This window comes from Pomacea canaliculata, linkage group LG5, assembly GCF_003073045.1.
Source record: "Pomacea canaliculata isolate SZHN2017 linkage group LG5, ASM307304v1, whole genome shotgun sequence".
Taxonomy (NCBI): Eukaryota; Metazoa; Mollusca; class Gastropoda; order Architaenioglossa; family Ampullariidae; genus Pomacea; species Pomacea canaliculata.
Window position 1 is genome coordinate 19,037,404 of NC_037594.1, and position 17,615 is coordinate 19,055,018.

General features: G+C 43.2%; 1 protein-coding gene across 1 annotated transcript in view; it reads right to left on the minus strand.

Moving 5' to 3' along the window:
- LOC112565304 (glucocorticoid-induced transcript 1 protein-like) overlaps positions 1 to 17,615 on the minus strand; it is a 36,756-nt gene that overhangs the window by 9,293 nt on the left and 9,848 nt on the right. Inside the window, exons 4-7 of the mRNA XM_025240692.1 lie at positions 16,309 to 16,530; positions 1,683 to 1,754; positions 961 to 1,204; positions 384 to 516 (exon numbers count right to left, since the gene is read on the minus strand). Of these exons, the coding sequence (XP_025096477.1) occupies positions 384 to 516; positions 961 to 1,204; positions 1,683 to 1,754; positions 16,309 to 16,530 (671 nt within the window). The remainder of the gene's footprint in view (positions 1 to 383; positions 517 to 960; positions 1,205 to 1,682; positions 1,755 to 16,308; positions 16,531 to 17,615) is intronic.

A 17,615-nucleotide genomic window follows, 5' to 3' on the forward strand; every position in this document is an offset into this window, starting at 1 on the left:
GACCATTGTGTTCACACATTTAATACTTTATAAGCTTTAAAAATAAAAACTTCAACGTCGCAATCATTTTTAATTTACCACTTACCTTTAATTTAGAAACTATTCTGGCAACTTTATTATTGACTCAATCAAGATGAGTCATAACCTTAATGAGTCATTTCAGACACCTATGAATCATAACATCATAACCCTGACAAGTCACTTCAAACACAACTATTAAAAATTATGATCCCAAACCTACAATTATGAGTTTTTAAAAAATGTCACCATATCCGCTGTGGATAAGATGACCTCTCACTGGCTTACCCGTGAGAACAATGACTGCACTAAGATGAGCTCTGTCTTATGAGACCAATGTGTTAAGTGCAGAATCTAATTCACACCTGTTTTCTTCCTTGGCCTTCACCTTCTCACAACCATCAGGTGGCTGGCGAACAAAAGGACATGATTTCTCAAGCTTGGGACTGGACACAAACTTGGAGGGCTCTGGGGAATCTTGATTGTATTCACTGTCACCTGAAAAAAGCACCATGGGTGAAATCAGCATGAGAGAAAGAGTGACAGAAGGAAAGAGATGTACATGTCTGTGTATGCATGTGTGTGTACGAACACATGTTTATTTGCAGCATGCATATATTTGTGAGTATAAATGTAAATCCCTTGACAACGATGACTAAATGTAACCCATTGATACAAGCTCTTCCACACACGTATTAGATGCACACACACACTTACATGTGCATGCAGGCACCCAGAAAATCCCTCCAGTTACACAGTCAGGCATAGAAATTCAAGCCTCACAGGAGAATACCTCTTAAATGTGACTAAATGTAATTACTCTCATATGCTGCAATGGTTTTCAGTTATATCCTGGGCAACCAATCTTTTTTTTTTTTCACATCATTTGGTTATTATATATGTCTTATCCAACCACACAGATCAACTCTGAGTCACACTCACCCTTGCTGGACTTGCTGTCCTGGGAGCCAGGTCGACTGTCCACATGCAAGTGGTCCAGCGACTGACATGGTAAAGATAACCCTCCTGTGACACCTGGGCTGAGAGAGTCGCAGCGACTTGCAGCGCTGTGTGGTCTACCTTCCTCTACCTGAGCTGATGGCGTCTGGGTGTCTACACTACGTGTACTGCTCAGACGTGTAATTTCTGGGATGGGGGCACGATGGCCATCAGGGATGTCATGGGCCTTTGAAAACAGCAGAAAAGAAGTTCTACCACAATTGCTTAATATATTTTAGGAGCTCTGGAAGTGGATAATCACCTCAACTTGCATGGTTATTGATCATGAACTCAATCTTCAGCAATCATGTCAATAAAGATCTGGTTTTTATGCTATATCTAATAGTGCAGATAATTAGACCAGGTGTAGGAAGGACTTTGCTGAGATATGTGAACTTAAGCATCCCAAAACTTCAGTTTCCCTATGTAGTTATTGGTATCTTCAGATTACTGGGGCAGTTCATTTATGTTCTTTCCTGAAGGTTACAGGCTTAACTTTTACCATTTGAAAATTCTGTCATCACATCTTCTGTATTCCAATGAAGGATTTTTAAATCAACATGCATGAAACAAGTTTACTCAAAAACCTATCAAACTCTTATAAAGAAGCTTATATTCTTTCATATCCTATGGATACATATCAAAACAAACTCTGCATGTTATACCTTTATAAACACTTCAGATTCTTCCATATCTGGTGCAGATGAAGGTGGCTTCAAAACCAGTTTCTCAATCTCCTGAAAGAAAATAAAAATTACATTAAGTCACACAAAACTATTTTCTTAAAATATACACTGCTGTACAAACATCCATAAATGTAAACACAGTATACACCTACACAAACATTCCACACACACACACAATTATTACCAAAATAGCTGATCCCAAAAATTTTAATCAACACAATCATAACAAATGAAAACCTTTATCTTTCACCCAAAGATCATATCAGTAACATGTGTTTCCTTTATTTCTAAATACTTAAAAATGATTATCCTTCTCAAAGGTAATGATTGAGAATGTGGGTGTGCTGGTATCCTTATGTACGGCATCACAGTGACACAGTCATGAAGACTTTCAAGGTTTTTGGCAAGTAGAAACAGTCAGTCAATGGGTTTAACCTGCATATGTCTTAATTCATGGGACCCTACCATGGACACCAGACCTCTGCACTGTGATTCCTTTCTGCAGTCTTGTGACGGCTACAAAACGAATCCAGTCTACAGTTGAAAAAGACTTGAAATATGGCAAAACAAATGTGACAGCCAGCAATGTGAATCACACTCTTCACTAAAAATTGAATTACACACTTCAAATTTCAGGTAGCAAGAATGTGCTTAATTTCTCTCTGGGTGTTTAGAGATGAATTTTGTTAACTTGAGTTTTGGAAAACATTTTTAGAAATCAGTTTCACAATCTTAAATCACATATATGGAAATTATGGGAAAATGAGATGGCCAGAGAACATATTTGAAGAGACAAGTTAAAATATGAAAATAAATCTTGCATCAGTGTTTGTATGGAAAAGTAAGCCTGCTACGCTTAAAAAATATATATATATGCTGTTGTGTCAAGTGTTCTACATGTCAATGAGCTCTTACAAAATCTAGCTTTAGTAAAATAAAAGCATCAGCACTCCTGTTTCATTTCTTGTGCCCCCCCCCCCTTTGCCCCTACCGATATCAGCATCTCCCAGCCTTGCTTGGAGGTCCTAGCACAAATGTTTGGAAGCATGTTATCAGCTGCATAAATATGTGTATTTATATACCCATGGGCTTTTAACAGATTTGTGTTCTCTGTGTTCTGCAGAACGTTCTTCACTACAGCAACAGGAACAAACAATATCCTTGCTACCCCAGGTCCTTTATAATCATCATCTCACGGTGCAGTTGTCCCAACAAGAGAACAAAGGAGCAGCTACGAACGCACCTATGCGGCCGGGCGCGCGCGCGCACACACACAAGCACGGGTTGCACTAACACCTGCCTCAGACCGAGTAACAAAAGCCTGAAGAGTCCGCTCACCTGCTACTGAGATGGGCAGAACAGAAAAAAAAATTTTTTTTTGATGTGTGAACCTTTCATCCTTCTCTACAGTTGTAAACGCTGGAAGCCCACTGCTGACATGGACAAAAAGTTTGAAGAATTCTAGATAAAGTGCTTTTGGAGATTTCAGAACATTTCAAGGCCTGAGCACACACAACTGATGATGACGTCCACAGGGGAGTGGACACCCTGTGAACACATGGTCCCTAAAGACGTGTTCCACATGACATAGCATTACACGCAGTTCAATAGCTTTTTGACAGTCAACCTTTCTTCCTTAACCCACTCTCGCTGCCCTGTTCCCATTTTTTATGCTTTGGGATGACAGTTGGAAGTGGCGGTGGTGGTGGGCAGTGAGAGTGCAGTTAGGTGTTAATTTATTTACTACAAAAGCATCTACCCGCTTGCTTATACCCCTAAATGGGATCTGCCGCTAGAAAAACCTGACCATCCGTCCCATATACCTGCATCTTACACAGGTAAGCGGCAGCAGGCAATACGGGACGACCGACAATTCTCTTGGTGTCTGGCTCTGACATGATGCCACCGCCATCCGCAGTGACTCTTTCTGGCGTCACAGAACAGTAACTAAAACATCTCACAGTAACACAATGACAAATTTTCAGTTCTTCGTTTTTATTCGTAGACAGTATGAGGATTTAAGAAGAAAGTCCTTTTCCTTTTACACTCAGCCCTTCTATCGACTTTCTCGGCATTCTAAAGGTATTTGACTACTCCAGGCTAATATTTACAAGACGATCATACAAAAATCAGATGCCATAATCACGTCTTTGACAACATGTGTCCTGTTAAGAAGTCTGCTTTCAGCTGTACCTTGTGTGTACACCCAGCCAGTTCTACCATTTCACATCTGCCAGCAAGCGAAGACCGCCAGGTGGGCGACTCTGGATGGCCCTATGCGGGCACACGTGACCCGAGAGGACCCCGACCGGTGCACCAGACGCGCTCTCAAAGCGGGGTGGCAGGGTGGGGTGGTAACCGGGACCCGGCGGGTGGAGCCAGGTGTGGAGATCAGAGGGGCCAGGTGCACACGCGACGCCGCTATGGCGCTAAGCTGGATGGCTACCACAGTTTACAAGCCTTCTATCCGTACACTGTACACCAGCACCGGGGGGAGGTTCCGCTCACGACAGTCCTTGGCGGACAGTGACCCAGGGGGGGATATCGCATGGCTAATGACCTATGATCTTTCGCACTCGCTGGAGCCGAAAAGACCGCTGCTAGCCGCTAGAGCGCGCTGCCGCCAGTACCATCTTTGCACTAGTTTGACTAGGGGTGGGGTGTGGAGGGTTGGGGGACTGGGGGTTGCTCGGTTTGACAACAAAGCATGTGTGACAACGCGGGAAGCCAGTTGGGGGACTCAAGTTGCTCGGGGTGCAACGGTAGGCGATTGTAGCGCGGTGTGAACTGACTGTCGATGTCAGCGGCATGTTGTGTGGGTTGAAAAGGCTCGACATAAATACCAGTCTGGTAGTACAATATGCGTAGTCTTCAGTTATTGAACGTGTCCGCTTATACTACCGCCACCCTACCCACCCCAGTCGTCCCTCTCTACACCTTTACCTGATTCACAAGAACCTCACCACTATTCTGCCCCCAACTCCTCGATCTGGAGACGCCTGTTTGCACTAAGAACCAGTCTCTGCGCTTTGTGACCAGCTCATACAGCAACCTCAGAGGTAGCTATGCCCCAGAAGCAGCTAACAATGGATGATGCTCCGTGTGTGTGTGTCAGAGAGTCTGTTTTCCACGATCTTGCTTCTCAGACAAAACCTCAGCAGAAAGATTTAGCAGGATCGAGGCTTTTGCTGAAGAAAGTGTCTTTCCTTGTATCTCTCACTTGGGGCTCCCATCAACATGACAGGTGACAGGCAGTATGCATCAAAATGTTACAAAGTAATATCTGTAATAATAAATTCAGACTTTTACATGTGATGTGCGATCAAGAGATGACCTTAACTGGCAGAATCGTTTCCCAGCCGCTGTTTTCTCATCGCAGTCAGGCATGAAGCAAAAAAAAAAAAAAACCTTCTCCACAGGGCATGATGTTCGGGCTTTTCCAAATAAAACATGTACTACATGTCTTTAGCTGAGCGGGATGATCGGTGGCAGGCGCTGATGAATGCCAAGTCAGCACGGCCACCTACAATCTTCGCTGTCTTGGTGACAAATGGCGAGAGTGGAAGCAAGAAAGGCAGTGGGGGAAAAAAAATGACACGCCGAGGTCACTTCGGGGTGGGTCCGTGGGTGAGACTATAGATCACACAATCAGATCCCAGGAACTGGTGGAGCTGTGGCCACGACCGTCGGTGTCAAAGCAGAGTGCACCACGATCACTCCAAGACACCCGCTGTTCACAGCTTCCATAAAAGCCTTACGCAACACACACACTAAACAATCTAACTACACCCGCCAGGTTACTGCAAACTACCAGCATGACATCACAAAAACTACAACAAAAGGAAGGACCTGCTCGACCTCTGTTGTTTCAGACGAAAAGCTACGCGAGTTAATTTCAATGCGCGCATGTAAATGCCTTCCCCCTCCCCTCGCACCTGCGCATCTTTCCATCCCCTTCCATTCTCCCCCTTGTAGCACCCAGTCACAGGTTAAAGCTCCGTGGTACCCATGGTGGTCTTAGCAGCCCCAGCTGCCAGGAACGAGCATCAACGGCGTAGAAATGGTGATCGCGATAGACTTTCACAGGCAGGAAAGATCAAATACAGCGATTGCCCGATTCCTGAGAAGCAGGGGAGGAGGAACATCGCATGCTGCAATCTACATCTCGTCTTTCTAGTCATTCCATCTTTGATAAGTCTGCTGTGTGCGGAAGTCCCGTGAAGTGGACGATGCCGCTTGGGTACGATGCTTGCATCAGAACAAACAGTCCAAGGCTTTGACAGGGGCCGGGCACTTCAACATCCGAGACTTGGGGTGTCGAGAGAACGAGATGAGGCCGAGACCGCCTGGGGTCCGTCACAGACCTCAGATTGTGCACTTTACAATGCTTATGATTTACGGCTACTGGTCTGCCTCATACATCTATCTCCTCCCCGCCATCAAACAGGTTTGAAAAACGGACATGGATGATATAGACCACTCGCCGCAAATGGACCCAGCGTCTCCGACAACAATCACAAAGCCCTCCGCACAGTGTAGGCCCACTGAGCTTGCGTGTCACAAGCCAAACAATAACAAAGGCAAAATAAATAAAACAGAACATAACGTTGTTCTCTCCATACGGTCTTGTTTGCGGTGGTGCAGGAGGAAAACGTGGGATGGTACCCTTCCCTCCCCTCCTCCCCCCTCCATACCGCACGCTGAGGCGTAACGAACACTGAACATGTTGGCGAAAGAAATGACGAGGCATAAACAGCGCCGCACAGGACAGAATCGATGAGCAGACGGAGGTATGAATAACCCAACCGACTCAAGTTTGGTGACGCGGTGGTAAATGAGCGATAGATTCCCTCCCTTGGCTGCCTGCCCTTCAGGAACGCGAGCGGTGTTTACACAGGAGCGAGCCTACAGCTGCCACAGTCTCCTCCGTCAATAGCCAGTCTTTCGCTCCTCAGCGCCGTCTCTACTGTTTTACTTCAGGATTTGCGGGGTTGGGGACGGGAGCTCTCATACCCCCACCACTAACACCACCAACAACACACCACCACCAACCGTCCTTCTCCAATCTGACCCCATTCTTCCCTTTTCTTTCTCTCTCTCCACCCCGGGACTTCCGCCACCTCCTTGTCCCCACTCACCCACTGAATTGCAATATCAGCAGTCTAGGAATTAGCCTGGCAATCTCTTGCTGCGATCGATGGGGAAGCGATGCACGCGCCACAAACCTACATTTTGAACGCCCAAGGCCACCACTTTTTTTTTTTGTTGTTGTTAACGAAAAAACGACGGTGGGGGAAGGAATGTGTGAGTGTGTGTGTGTGAAGGTATTAGACGACAGAAAGATTGAACAAAGAGAGTTGTACGCAATCACCCATGCACACACACACACAGCGGGAGGGAGGAGAGACCGGCTCTTCATTCTACGACTGTAAGAAGACAGGTTAAAGGTTTGTATTGGAAGATGGAATCACAATTCACAAATTTTTCAGAAACCTCCACAGACCAATATGTTGGCAAAAAACTGTGCTCAATACATGGTTCTCAGGGACAAGTAAAATCCTATGCACCCAAGTGTTTGAAAAGTACGGTCCACTACAGACTGAGTGGTCGTTGGCTGGTTGTACTGTGCCAGCAGCTGAGGCTGTACAACGGCGAAACATGATCTACTAGCAATATAATAACATAACACATTTAATAATACACTAGCAAATAAAGAACAAGCGTCCACAAGGGTTGATACTAAACAATTTTCAAACTTCTTTATATTCTGTATACATGGTCACTAGGATAGTACAGTTACTTTTGATGCCTTTCTGCAATAGTTGACAATGACCTCAAAGTAAGGCGTAGCCAATCAAAGCTGTAAGCACCAATAATAATTTTGATGTCTGTATTTTTTATGGAAAATTCAATAATCTACATGCTAGACTGTTTAACTCTAAACTGCCAGACACTATGTTTCATTTATTTATAACTTTCAAAAAGCAGTTGACTTCACAACATACATTACTTTGATGCTGTGAGACAAACTTGATACCGAGCTGTCTTCCTTTCACTTCATTGTGCCAAGCCTACCCCCCCACCCGTCCCAGCCAACCTCCCACCCATCAACACTCTCCGCCCTTTGCTGACTTTTGATCTCGCCATGCTGTTCAAAACCTACCTTCGGAAATAAGACCATCCCTGAGTCTGATTATGAAGAAATGTGGCTTTAAATAGGCTCGCAAAAATGGATTTAGTGTAACATTCTGTCGGCGTAAGGACTTGTGAGGACTGTAGGGCAAATATCAGGATTTGTAAAGGCCTTACTTCGAGAAACCCAAATGAAAAAAGTATCAGATGAAGGCTAGGTCACAACGGAAGGAAATATCACTTGTGATGTTCAAGAAGGCGCAATGAATATGCTTACTGCACCGATTGTACGCCTGTCTGTGGCATGTGTGGACATCCAGTAACTTTACATTCTTTGTTGAATGATGCCATCAGAAAATTAAAAGAAAGCTTGATATTCGGTAAAAGAAGAACCACTGTGACTTAAATGACAGATGCCTTATTGTAAAATTAGTCAAAAATACAAGGAGGTTCTCCTTTCCCAAAACCTCCGTTCTTCACTCTCCCGCTCTTCTGACATTGTTTTTTCATAGTCGAGGGCTTCACTGTCCTGATGATTCTGTCGACAGACCTCCCCACCCCCATACTGCCACCTCACACCGACTGAAAACTTGCAGGATAGGAAACCTCGCCATGCCAGCCTTAAAGCTAAGTTTTTGGCCTGGGCGGATTCTGCGTGCCAACAAAAGCAGCAACCTGGCCGAGCCGACTGCTAAACAGCGGGAAGATGATGGACGAAACATCCTGAAATGCTGCACATGGGGAGGGCTAAATGAGACACGTGTACCTGCTCCCCCAGGGGCCGGATGCACAGTCACACTAGCTAGATGCTAACGCCTTGCAGTCTGGTAAACTACTATTATTTCAAAAGAATGTTAGCTGATTGCTAGGTGTTAGCATCCGGTTAGTGTGACAGTGCAGGATGCCAGCCACACATGCCGAAGACCTAATCAAGAGTCTGAAAATGTGGAGTAGGATGGATCCCCAAACGAGAGGCGTCACAACAAGGAAACATACGAGTGCTGTTGTGACAATACATCCCCTGGGACTGTCCTAGGTCTGCAATTCCATAGTCCCTCAGTTGACTAATGCCGTCCTCGCCAGACTGGCAACACCGAAGGAATCCTGCTTCCGGGACAAGACAGTAAAAGGCGAGCAGCGAACAAAGAAAAATGTTAGGACAAACTACGGGGTAGGTTAGTAAGCAGAGCAGCTAAGCAAACGAGTACAAGAAAGTCGGACGGTATCTACAAAAATAACTCAGAAACTTCTACAAGTACTACGAACATGTTTCCGCAAATGGCAAAAAAGCAAATCGAGCCAGGATTAAGAAATTCATCTCAGGAAAAAGAGAAAAATGCTGGCGACACCTTGACGATGAACAACCATGTCACCCACAAGCAGTGCACCAGGAACCGACCTCGAAAGTGGGTGCAATAGTAAGCCGATAGCAACATGGCTTCTTGCAGACAATCAGGCAAAGTTGAGGTTTCGTGCTCACATGGGCCCCTCTCTCCCTGCCAGGAAGGTGACGAGCCGGGTGGAAGGCTTCAGTGTTGGCGGCTGGTTTTTCTTGCCCCATATGTAGCAGCAGACTGTACACGCAGATCCAGGAATCTACTACACGGATAAAACGAGCGAGGGAGAAAAAGAGAGGAAAAAAAAAAACCCAAAAGCACTTCCTTTATCCGCTCCAATCCGCTCTTGTTTGCTCCATATCGCATAATCACATTTTATAATAACATAAAGTGACAATTCTTACTATACAGTGTGTGTGTTGGTGGTTGTGTGGTGGTTGTGTGGTGGTGGTTGTGGTGGTGGTGGATCTGAATGCAGAGCCTGTCGGACAAGGCTATCAAAATAAGTTACGTCGATCGGTAAGAAACAGCGCGTGGTTCAAGCCACAAATCGGGTGTCACCGAGGGCAGTGTGTAACAGTGTCAACCTAATATCGCTTATCTCTTTGACATTGGGCTTGGGTTCGTAACCTGCTTCTCAGACGTTAGCGCCAATGCCCGAGTATGCCGTCGTGCGGGTGGGCGTGCTCGCATGCGTGGAATGTTCTGGACAATTCACAATGGAGAAACAAAGGGGGCACTTGAGAAATGGAAGGTTGGCAAAGGAGGAGGAGAGGAGGGGCAGATGTCTTTTTCGGCTGACAGAGCAGATGTTGTGCCGGTGATGCTGAGGGTAGGGGTGGGCCGTGTTATCAGCCCTCTTAAAGTACTCAACAGCTGTGATTTTGGTTTCAAGACGCGGCAGGAAGTAAGACATCTGTGTGCGCGAAAAGGTTTTTTTTTTCCCGCTTCTTTGACCACGGACGGTCTGAAATTGATAAAGATGAGCAAAGGGAAGAGAGGAAACGTTTAGCATCTGCAGGCTTGTTCTGGTACTACTCTGCTCTCGATACCCTTCAATCAGCCGTAGCCAAAGTTCATGCTGAGATAGTTTTGTAACATCTTCGCCAACTCTCCTTGAAATTGCCAGTCCACTGGAGGTATTATGCTGGGCTCATATCCATGAAGCACCTTTACTCAGGAGGTGTGCCCTTCCGGTAACTTTCTTCCATCACGGGTAAATATGGCAGACAGCGTTGTTGGCTTAGCTCAACCGAAGCGAACGCTGAATTTTCCTAAACCACAAAATAAACTGGACAGAACAGTTCGCTATATATCTCTTTCACTTAATTCATGAATGAGCAACATCTGAAAAAGAACTTTGAATTCGACATTGTGATCTATGGTTTTCTCAGCTTGTCATTTGTTTCCGAACGAAAATTACAAAAATTTTTTCAATTAATGCTTGCTCGAGAAACATCCTTCCGTCACGATGAATTCGACCTTCTGTAGCGTCTTGCTTACTTTCCCGACCCACCTCCAACCAATGTTTCTTATTTTATTTTTATATCTGAGCCAAAAGGCACGCACCGTGCTACATTTTATGGGGATTTTATGCTGTGCCAGTCGGTGAGTTAACTTCACCTACCCAGTGGCTCAACGTTAGTCTGTCGGGGTGGTTAAACCAGCTAGTTGCCTACCCCCCAAGTTAGGGCAACTGTACCTATGCCCTGGACTTGTATTCATGAGTATTCGATTATTTACACATGGTTAATTGTCTTAATTGATAAGGGAACCAGTCAGTAAGACAGTCTCTATTCATGAATCGCTCAGAAGATGGTTAACTAAGCGACTGGCACAGCGGGACGTCGAAAATGGGGAGCCATCGCGCTTGTGTTGTTCAACTGAAAAAATGAAAAAATCGAAAAAACACAAACAAAAGACTGCAGAATGTATTTTCTCTGACCAAATGGTGCCCGTCACGTAAATATTAGACCCCCCAAAAAAAAAAAATAATATATTTATTCGGAAACACAAAGATCCGCGGTAATGACCAAAAGTGTGATTGACCTAATTCAACGGCGGAAAGAAAAAAAAGAAAAAAGAGAAGGAAAACATGTCGACTGAAATGTTAAGTTTTGTTTGTTATTGAATCTATTAGTCTCAGTTTATGAAACTTACAAAATCAGTATTTACTAAACAACTCTATGCCATCATATCTACCCAGTTTATTATAAGGTTTCGAAAATTTTGCTTCTGTTTTATTTGATTAAACATGATCTCCGTCATTTTTTATCAACCTTTTCTGGCAGATGTGCCATCCGATAAATTAATTACCCGGTGACAATGAGATCTGTGCTGGCCTACCCCAAAACAATGTATATAGGGTTTCAGCCGTTACTTGCGGATAGCCGACTGACGAAGCTCGGGTGGGGTAACGGACTCATGAATATTAACCTAGGACATTGCAAGGGCATACCTGAGCATAATCGTACATTAATGGGCATTGGCAATCTACCCGTGGGTAAAACTGCTCTAAAATGGTTCGGGAACCAACAGGTGAAGTTAACAGATTCATGAGGCACTGAGTGGGGCGAGTTAACTAAGCGACTGACATAAGGGAATTGCAGAAAACGGGTGAGACTATGTATGCATTGGATATCTTTAAAAAAAAATGGCAAACAAACTGCAGAAAGTTCAATTTATTCGTTCTGACTAAATGGTGCCCGTCATGCCGGTAAATATTAAACGACAAAAATATTGATTTGTTTTCACTGGAAATAAAATTACCCAAGGGAGGGTGAGGGAGGGAACGAACACGGCATTGGCCTCATCCAACTTCGGAAGGGAATAAGAACAAACAAGAAACACGTCAACTGAAATGTTCGGTTTCTTTTTTTTAAGGTGTATGTTGGTCTCAGATTACGAAAGCAGCAAAAACGGCTATTTTCCCAGTATATTTCTAAGGTCTGGAAAATTTTGTTTGAGTTGATCAGACATGATGTCCGTCATTCTGACCATGCTAGTTGTATTTTATCAGCAGGGACCTCATCCGATAAATCCCCGCTAGGAAGGAGGCCGTGAACGCGTGTTTTTAACAGTTATCTGTGGAAAGCAGATTTGCCCACCCGAGTATGGTAAAATGCTGAGTAAGTGTGCTTCATGAATACAAACCCGGGAGTTAGTTTGCTTGTCATGTTAATCTAACTAACCGGTTTCCTACCCGAGTTCGGCAAATTTTACCAAAGCTGATAGACGAGGGGTTAGAGTACTGCCGCTCTCACCCGGAGGCGCGTGATCTTTCCACAGTCGACCCAGCTGTCCACAGAGGGCTGGGGAAAGTTACGGCTGTCAGATGAAGAACAGATGGGCACCGCCCTCACACACGCACAGTGACCCCGAGAAAAGTGTGGTTTCTACCACCTCACCCTTAAACAACCTTTTAAAAAATGTTAGGGGACGACATTAATCTTTACCAATGAGTATTACCCATAAGTAAAAGTGCAGATGTCCACGACTACAAGCCCTGGTTTCTTACCCAAGTTAGGGCAAATAAACCCAAAGGTGAAACTGCCTATATCCATGAAGCTCAGACAAATATAAGGCGTTTGCATGCCGCTGTCAACTCTAATCGAGCGACCACCCTGCCTTTTCAAACCTAATTCCCGAGAGTGACTGGGGCTTACTAAGCGATTGCTAGGCGCTTGTATATCGCGTTTATGAAATATACATCCGCATTCGGGTGTGTCCGCTTGCCATATACTCCTCTTAAAATGTCTGTGGCAAGTAAGAGCTTGTGCAAACAAAGTAGGGGCATCGATCACTGACGAATTCATGTCAATCCAGGTGACAAAATCCCAGTTTACTTTCTGGCGACGGCGGTCTGAAAACAACAAGTAAGTACTGAGGATCGGTAAAGTATTGAACCCAGGCACCTGGCAACCGCACAAGACCTGGTTAATGGCGCTGAATGAGGGGCAAGGGACTAAAGGCTAGGTGAGGGTACAAATCACATGGCCATGCTATTACATGTATGTAGTCAACGTACAATCAAAACCTACTAGTAAAATGGATGATTCGTAATAAAGACATAAACAGGAATTAATTTCCTCTTTTTTCCCCACACACACACGACTCGTCGCACAATAAATGCAAACATTATACGCTGGAAGTTATATCGTGTTCCTAAAACACGGGGATAGAAAAAAAAATGGAAAAGATTTAAGGAAAGGAAGCCGGGATACATGAGCAACGGAACATGAATAAATCAATGATGAGGAAAGCGACAGAAAAAATGTACGCATTCTCTCTTTCACACACACACCAGTCTCCCCCATCCCCATAGGGACACACAAAAAGCTATCATGGTTTTTAAGAGAATGATCATTAGGGTGGCTAGATGGATGAGGGTTAATCGTAAAGCAGCCCACTCATCGGCTATTACTATGATGCGCATACTCACGCCCCACTCCCGTACCAATCACGTGACCACGTTCGACAAATGTTTTGTATGACCATTATGTAAATATCTGGCAAACATACTTGTACATTTTACCAATGTGTGGCTGATTAAGAAGGCCCTTTTCTAGGGATGCAATTCCATGTTTTTACGGGGCAAGTTGGACAAGGACATCGGGATGGATGACATGGAGAAGTAAATAGATAGGGAGGGGCAGCGAGTGGATTGGAGATGGCCGAGGAAAACGACGCGGAGTCGCACTCGGTTTACGACTACACCATCACCACGACGATGTGTCTAACTGTGCAAAAGCGTCGGAGATGCACACCACAGACGCAGTGGCTTGTTATGCTGACACTAATGGTTTCGATTTCCCAGCAGCAGTTCCTCAGTTCCAGCCTTGCTTCTGTCAGTGGCTTGTAGCTCACTGAACTTAGGCCACTATGCTGTAAGATTTTGACCTTTCCCTTTTACATGGTGCAACCTGTATTTTACATACTTCTGGCGGTTAGCTCGAATTCCAGATTCGCCTTCGTAACTTTTCGGTACATACAACGGCCTCTTGAAGGCACGATCGAGCCCTTTAGTGTAAGAAAACAAGTCAACGAACGTTCCTACAGCCTCAAAGCGTCATCTGCTGGTGATCACAGCGGTCTGGGGTCGGATGCACAGTGCGCGGCTAGGCACTAGTTAGCCATCGTGCTAGCACTTATCCACACGCTGTTCACCTTGCCTCGCATCTGGAGGCGGCTCTCATCAAGAGACCTTTGGCACGCGGAGCTCCATCCTGCTGCACGCGACCGACCGCGCGCTGGCGGCGCTGTAAACTAGCCGATCACGTCGCCAACTCATTACGCCTTCGCACGAGGGTCACAGGGTCACAATGCTGTTCACGAAATTGCAGTTTTCTGCTAGCCGCCTTTTTTCAGCACACTTATCTTATTGCGCATTTCATGATAAAAAGCATGCCTCCCTAAACATTTGATGGGAAAAGTAAATGAATGAGATGCTGCAATTTAAGCAACTGAAATACACAGCCAGAAAACTTGACTGTATTCACTTTCATGGTTTTTTGTTTAAAGCCTACAGAATCTTCGTAAACAAAAAAGAGAACTGATACAATTTACAGAATGTACTGCATGTTTTGAAGAAAGCTAATAATTCTTGCCTGTAGCATGGTAATAAATGTAAAGAAAATTGAACACATGTTGAAGGACTCTACAAGTTTTCTGTCACAAAAGTAGTACAACATCTGAAGACAACCATCCCTGAGCAATAAAAATACAAAACTGATGGATCCAAACTCAACTTCATGAACTACTAACCAAATATGTCAATATCTGAAACCAAATCTGAAAGAAGAATGTAACCAATTTAAAATTCCACACAAAACTGAAACTGTCCTGCCCTTTTTTTAAAGAAATATTTTCCACAACTCACTATGCAGTAAACTGATAAAGAAAAAAAATGTAACATTATGCACATACACACACCTGCAAACTGGCATAATGAATCAATTCCTTGTGTACCATAAAGCAATAGGGACACACTTTTTTTTCAAAATAAATGTACTAACATGTCACATTTCATAATGATGTGAACAATGAGATTTCCATGTTCTTTCAAATCACTGCTAAACACAACTGCAAAAGCAATAATTAAACTGGAAACAAAGAATGACAAATGAAAATTCTCTCAGTCTGACATAGGGACATGGCAAGCCTAGTGGTTAGACCACAGCACAGAAGGTGTGCTAGCTGGGTTAGTTGGGAACAGGTACTTGACTCCACAGAGGATTGGAGAAGGCAAGGCAATGAGGGATATGAAAGGATATGGGCATCACTCTTTTATTAAAGCTGTCCCCACGAAATGTGTGATCTTTTACACCTCATTTCCTCAATAACTGAAAGGTTACATGACTATTTTTACCTTTTACGATATACACTACCAACTCTGTAATTTTGCTCTCCCTCCAACCCTCAAATTACCACAGTACAAAGAAAAGCTCCAAAAGCTTTAAAGGACAGCATGAGTGCTCAATGAAAATCACTGGAAACAGAGTATAAAACATCACAAAAACATAGTTCGGTGATACTGTAAGACGAAGAGGCACGAGAAATATTATATTTATGCTTTTCTCTTACAAGCACTCAATATGCAACATTGATGCTTTCTATAGCTTTCAGGTCTACATGTAACATCGCAACCACCACATCATCACTTGTATCCATCACAATGCTAAAAACAACTGACAGTGTGAGGGCCCCATTGATGTGTGGGCTCAAAACAGCTAAAAAAGGAATTGAGGGTGACAGGAGAGTAATTTTCATCTGCATTTTCTAATGGCCGGTGAGATTGTAAATGTCTGATAGGCTTATATCTTGAAAATGAAGAATTGTGTACTCCTACTATATTTTAAAATGAACTTAATTTGGTCATAAAGAAAAAATGTTGCACTCATGTTGCCCTTTAAGAATTTAAATGAGAAGTGAGTATTTTTTTTTTTTTGCTGAGTTTGGTTTACTTTATGAACACTTCTTAACATATTTGCTGATGTAGAATTTCTTCAGTATCACAGTTAACATAGCAACAAGTACACACACAAAAATTCTATAGTATAAATGCTTCTAGCTTTTGGATCTCACTCCCAATGTAAACAATCTTTGACTATGACCAACAACACTACTATTATACTCACAACATTCAGGCCCTCCACACTGTTACGTTGGTATCGGTTCATGTTGCTGTGACGTGGAATGTGCGCAGTAGGTGGAATGAGAGTCTTGGTCTGGGAGAAGAAGGCTGCTGGAGCAGTGACAGACAAAGCCAAGTGATTCCCTGGAATGGGACTCAGTCTCTGTTTGCTGAATTCACTATTCCTGCTACCTTCTTTTGTCTTTTGAAGTCTTTGCTTGATTAACTGTACAGAGAAGCACAGTAACAATGGAGAGAATATATATATAATTAAAACATTCTTTAACATTCAAGAAATGGGTCTTTGGAGGTGTGCTGAGACAGCTGTGCCATTAGCAACTGAATGCTATTAAAAATCTAGCATAGACTATAATCAAAGTCAAACCAAGAATAAGATATAAAATACCATTCAGTTTATCAACTCATAACAAAGTTCATAACATCATATAATATGGCCATATGAAAAATAAATCTTTCAGAGAAAATCCCCCTATTAAGATTTACAATGGCTTCTTGGCAATGAACCCAAAAGAAATTAACTTCCATGTTACTAATTTTCATTAAAGTATGCTCTTCTTACAGAAGCTAACACAATGAAGACAAGCCACTGAAGCATGAGATCCACTTTAAAAACACATTAATGTGTATAAATGTTACATAATTCATGCTAACAAGGGGGGTGGCTATTAAATGTTTCATTGTATGGTGCCATCATTGTATTAATAAAACTGTTCCTATTTCAAAATTTTTTAATAAAAAAGATACACGAAAGCTGATGTTTCATCACTACCTGTTATCAAATGTCATCATCAGTTTTACACAAAAAGAAGCATACAAATTAGACAGGTCTAAATAAATCTGAAAGCTCTCAATTCTAAAAACTACTAGCAGTTTATGAACAAGAAACATTGGATAACAATGCTGATAAATGATCAATAAGTCATTCTATCATTTCTACAGAAGTTTACCTATCAGAGATGACCATCATTTGGTAATAGCTAAACAGCATTTATATGTTTACACCCAAGTTTCCAATTTGACCTACATCTATATGACTCATACAAAAGTGAATACTGTAACTGAGTTTTTGTATTAAGATGAGCTATTAGGTATTACATGACACAATTACTATTATTTCTGTTTGCATCACAATTGGGATTGCATTTGTTATGGTGTAACTTGCACCCAAAAAATTTGCCTTTAGTCTAAACCCGTAGCCATATACTGATTTCAAAATTTAGGCTGCATAGCATGTTAGAAAGGTCAGGAATTTCTAAGCAAGTGAATTCTGCCTAGAAAAAAAAATTCTCT